General features: G+C 46.2%; 1 protein-coding gene across 1 annotated transcript; it reads right to left on the bottom strand.

The window, feature by feature from the left end:
- Nucleotides 1-125: 125 nt before the first annotated feature.
- On the bottom strand, nt 126-2,927 carry LOC109543980 (the record flags this gene model as incomplete). Its single annotated transcript, XM_048668759.1, is given in 7 exon segments — nt 126-1,018; nt 1,604-1,784; nt 1,842-2,052; nt 2,109-2,222; nt 2,272-2,443; nt 2,500-2,696; nt 2,748-2,927. Coding segments are annotated over 7 exon segments (1,776 nt in total), but the record flags the coding sequence as incomplete, so codon positions are not given.
- Nucleotides 2,928-3,728: the final 801 nt, after the last annotated feature.

Genomic DNA, 3,728 nt, shown 5'->3' with positions numbered 1-3,728 from the left:
AGTGGCAAGTTCAAAGTGTCACATTTACTTTGTCGCACACTGTGCGGCAAAGTCCGTGCGTAAAAGTAAAACAAACGAACGCTAAAGAAAAGTGCTTCTTTTTTATCATCGCTTCTGTTCGCAAAAAGGCACTTTTTGATTCATTCGAATAAAAAAATTATTAACAATATCAGCTATGTAGTCTCTAGGAGGGGCTGGCCATGGAAAGGCAGGGAGCCGGAACTTGGAAAGGAGGGGCAACCAATCACTAGTTCAGGCTGGGAATTATTGCAGACGAGAACTATTTTTGAGCGCGCATCAAAAATTAAAATTGCCACTCAGCTGGGACATGCCATCGATATTCAAACTGCTCAAATCGTAATCAAACTGACTCACGTCCCAAAAGTCGTCCCGCAAGTCGTAGCTGCTGCCTGATTGGTCAGAGACTTCGCTGCTGGGAGTCAAAATCGCACTGGGACTCGCTGGTTGGCCCAAAGACAACTTGGGAAGATCACCCGAATCAAACACCTCATCAACAGGGCTTCGGTTGTAGAAGGACGAAGAGTCCAAAGTGCTGGGAGTCTCCGAGCTCTTATTGGACCAAACTGGCCTAGTGGAGGTGGCAACAGAACCCTTGCCCGAGGAGAGAAACGCCGTGGAATTAGTGGAAACGATTGGGGAGCGATGGGAGCTGGCTTCCTCCCCCAGCTGGATCTCTTCAAAGGCCTCCAACAGGACCTCAGACGAGGCCAGATCCTCATGCCCGCTGAAGACGCTTTCAACTTCATCCGAAGAGACTCGCACCCGACAGGACGTGTTGATGTTCTGGGGGGATGGGGGTTCATGGGGATTGTGTTCATTTGGATATGTTGCCGAGGGGTGAAAAAAGGCCATATTGCCATGTAGTAGACGCACCTGACGTCGCATGGAGCTCGTTTCAACCGACTGCAAAGTGCCCACCGAAGAGTTGATGGGAACCTCCGGCGATTCCATGGGGGAACTAAGTGCGCTTCCATCCAAACCGGCATTTAGGTGGAGGCTGCTTGCGGAAATGCAAAAAATCTATTTTTTTAGTGAGATCCTCTGCAGTATTAACGGAAAAGCCGCAGGATCTCATTAGTAAACCTAGTTTCGGTTCCGGTACATGGTGGCCCTGGAATATGGACTCGAGGGGCAAATTTTCCGCCTCAACAATATAGAACTTATCTACAACTCCCTTCTCGTAAAATATTTCCGAAATTGCGTCGATTAGTGCGAGATGAGGAAATTCTGTCTTTTTTAAAGACAAACATTTTTGAGGCCAAATACCCAGCAAAAAGTTTGTAAAAAAGAGAAGGGAGTTTTCGAGCGCATATCCATGGGTCACCCTGTATCAGTGCAGCAAATTGCGCAAAATTTCCGGCGGTTTTCTTCGAATCTGAAATCTTCCCAAACTCGCCTATTCCTAAGAAAAACCATCCTAATCTAAGTGCTATTAACACTAAGAAAAACTAGGTTCTTTTCTAAGAAACATCGAACCGGCACTTTGGCCTGATTCTGCAGCTAAAGCACTATAAAACCTCCTATAAACGCGAGGATAGCAATTCAACTCCCTGGAGCAGTAAAACAGTGAAAACCCACTTACATTTGCCTCTGCAGTAAATTTTGCCAGACCGCCTTGAGCTCCATGGTGGGCGCGCGCAAAATCACAGTTTTTCTGCAGGAGCTCTTCTTCGGGGTCCGACTCAGATCGGGGCCGCAGTGGATGGTGGGACTGGTGGCCTGCCTTTTGGCATCCGAATTGGTGCATATTCTAAACTCCGTATCTGCACGAAAAAAATAAAAATAAATCTTTCCCCAGTCATTAGCAGAAGCGAACAAACCCTTTTTCCTAACGTTGAAAACAATATCAGTAACATGAGCTAGAGGAAGCGGATCTTCGGTGATAAATAGAACCCGATCCCTAGAGGCTCTGGCGAATAGGATGAGGTCACTGAAGAGCAAGGTCCAGTATTGGCGGACGTTCCGGCCTTCTACTCGCCCCAAGTCGCCCCCAAAAATCCACTGGCGTCCTGGTTTGTTGAGCACAAAGGGCTGGAGAAGATCAAACCCCCATGAGCCCCTGGTAGGAAAATCTGCAGGTCTTCTACCTTGCATTTGGTGAAAACCAGGCGATTTTCCAGGTCCTGGACCGAGAGTAACGGGCGGCCTTCCCCGCAGGGCTCCATCAGCCCTCCTTCCGAAGTAATTTCCCTGTAGGTCACCTAAATAGGGAAGATGCAGCATTTGCAGGTGGGTTCTTTGGGCGCTTACCTGCATTTCATGGACAATCTGACCAATCGCGGAAAAATCCTCGTGTTTTGGTGGCGTGTGGCCCTGGATGGCCATGAGAATCTTTAGCGCTTCGCGATAATGCTCCAAGGGCTTGTGGATGAAAGTGGTAAGGTCCGGTCGCCTTCTGGGAATGGCCGGGCACTGGATGAACCTGCAGCAAAAAAGCCACCATTCATCCAACCCTCCACTGGTTTGCGTTGCATTTACTTGACAAAATCCGAATTGCTGTTCTTCATCTTATTGGCCAGGACGCAATCAGCCTTCTTAATCCCCGAACAGTATCTTTTATAGGCCGAAGTAATTTCGTGCAGTTTGCACCGATAGACTCTGCTCAGTATGCTCGCATCCATTTCCCCATCCTCATGCACCAGATGGTCCAAGATATCTTCAGTTATCCGCAGTATCTGCAAATGCACGTGCAATCAACTAGCGGCTTATTTGGTCCAATCAATCACCTCTTCGGAGTTTTGGAACAACACTTTATGCTCGGAAGCGGTCAGCAAGTCCCGCCTCTCTGCCAATGCGGATACGAATCTGGTGATGGCGAACTGCAGGCAGGTGGCATACTGCTGTTCTTTGCTGATTAGTTGGTAAATGGTGCGCTTTCGGCTCTCCTCTGGAGTAGTGGTGGGTTTCTTTAAAGTTAAATGCGTTTTAGAGGCACTCAAACTGGTCTGGAGTCTCTCGGGCTTTATGGAGACCAGCTTCCTAGTGTTTGCTCAGTGCACCAACGCAACCACGTGTGAAGATGCAAGCGGCTCAAAAATCACCAGTTTTCGAACCAGAATTGGTCCCTTCGGACTCTAAGTCTAAACTTGTAAAATGTTCAGAATTTTTGTTCAACTAATGTCGTGCCCGAAGGTCCAGAAACAACACATCATGAAAAATTTTTTCAAACAACAATGTCTTTTGTGACCTTCTTAGAGGCGATTTTTGAGCGACATGTTCTCATTACAAGTACAAGTAAAAACATCAATTTTAATACCCATAAATGAAAATCTGGGAAAACTCAGCATTTAGGGCAATTTTTATGACTTCCAGCATCTGCAGCGCCCCGTGTCTTCTAAAGATGGTAAAAATTTCAAGTCGCTACTTGCTATAATTTAGAAAGCATGCATTTTTTAACAGATAGAGCCCAATTGAATGAAAACATAAATTTTGAAGCCCAGAATGACTAAGCTGGCAAAACTCCGGATTCAGGGTTATTTTAATGACACTTGCGGCATCTGTAGCTCAACGTGTCGTCTAACGATGGTGAAAATTTCAAGGAGCAACCAGCTCCAGTTTATAAAATACGAATTTTTAAAACAGAGAATGCAATTGAGTAAAAACATCAAGTTTAGTACCCATAATTGAAAATCTGGTAAAACTCAGCATTTAGGGAAATTTTGATGAAACTTCCAGCATCTGTAGCGCCCCACGTCTTCTAAAGATGG

The sequence above is a fragment of the Dendroctonus ponderosae genome, unplaced genomic scaffold (genome assembly GCF_020466585.1).
Source record: "Dendroctonus ponderosae isolate FM_Combo_2020 unplaced genomic scaffold, Dpon_F_20191213v2 Dpon_F_20191213_745, whole genome shotgun sequence".
NCBI classification, from domain to species: domain Eukaryota; kingdom Metazoa; phylum Arthropoda; class Insecta; order Coleoptera; family Curculionidae; genus Dendroctonus; species Dendroctonus ponderosae.
Note: the sequence above shows the minus strand (reverse complement) of the source record. Positions and strands in the feature narration are given on the sequence as shown.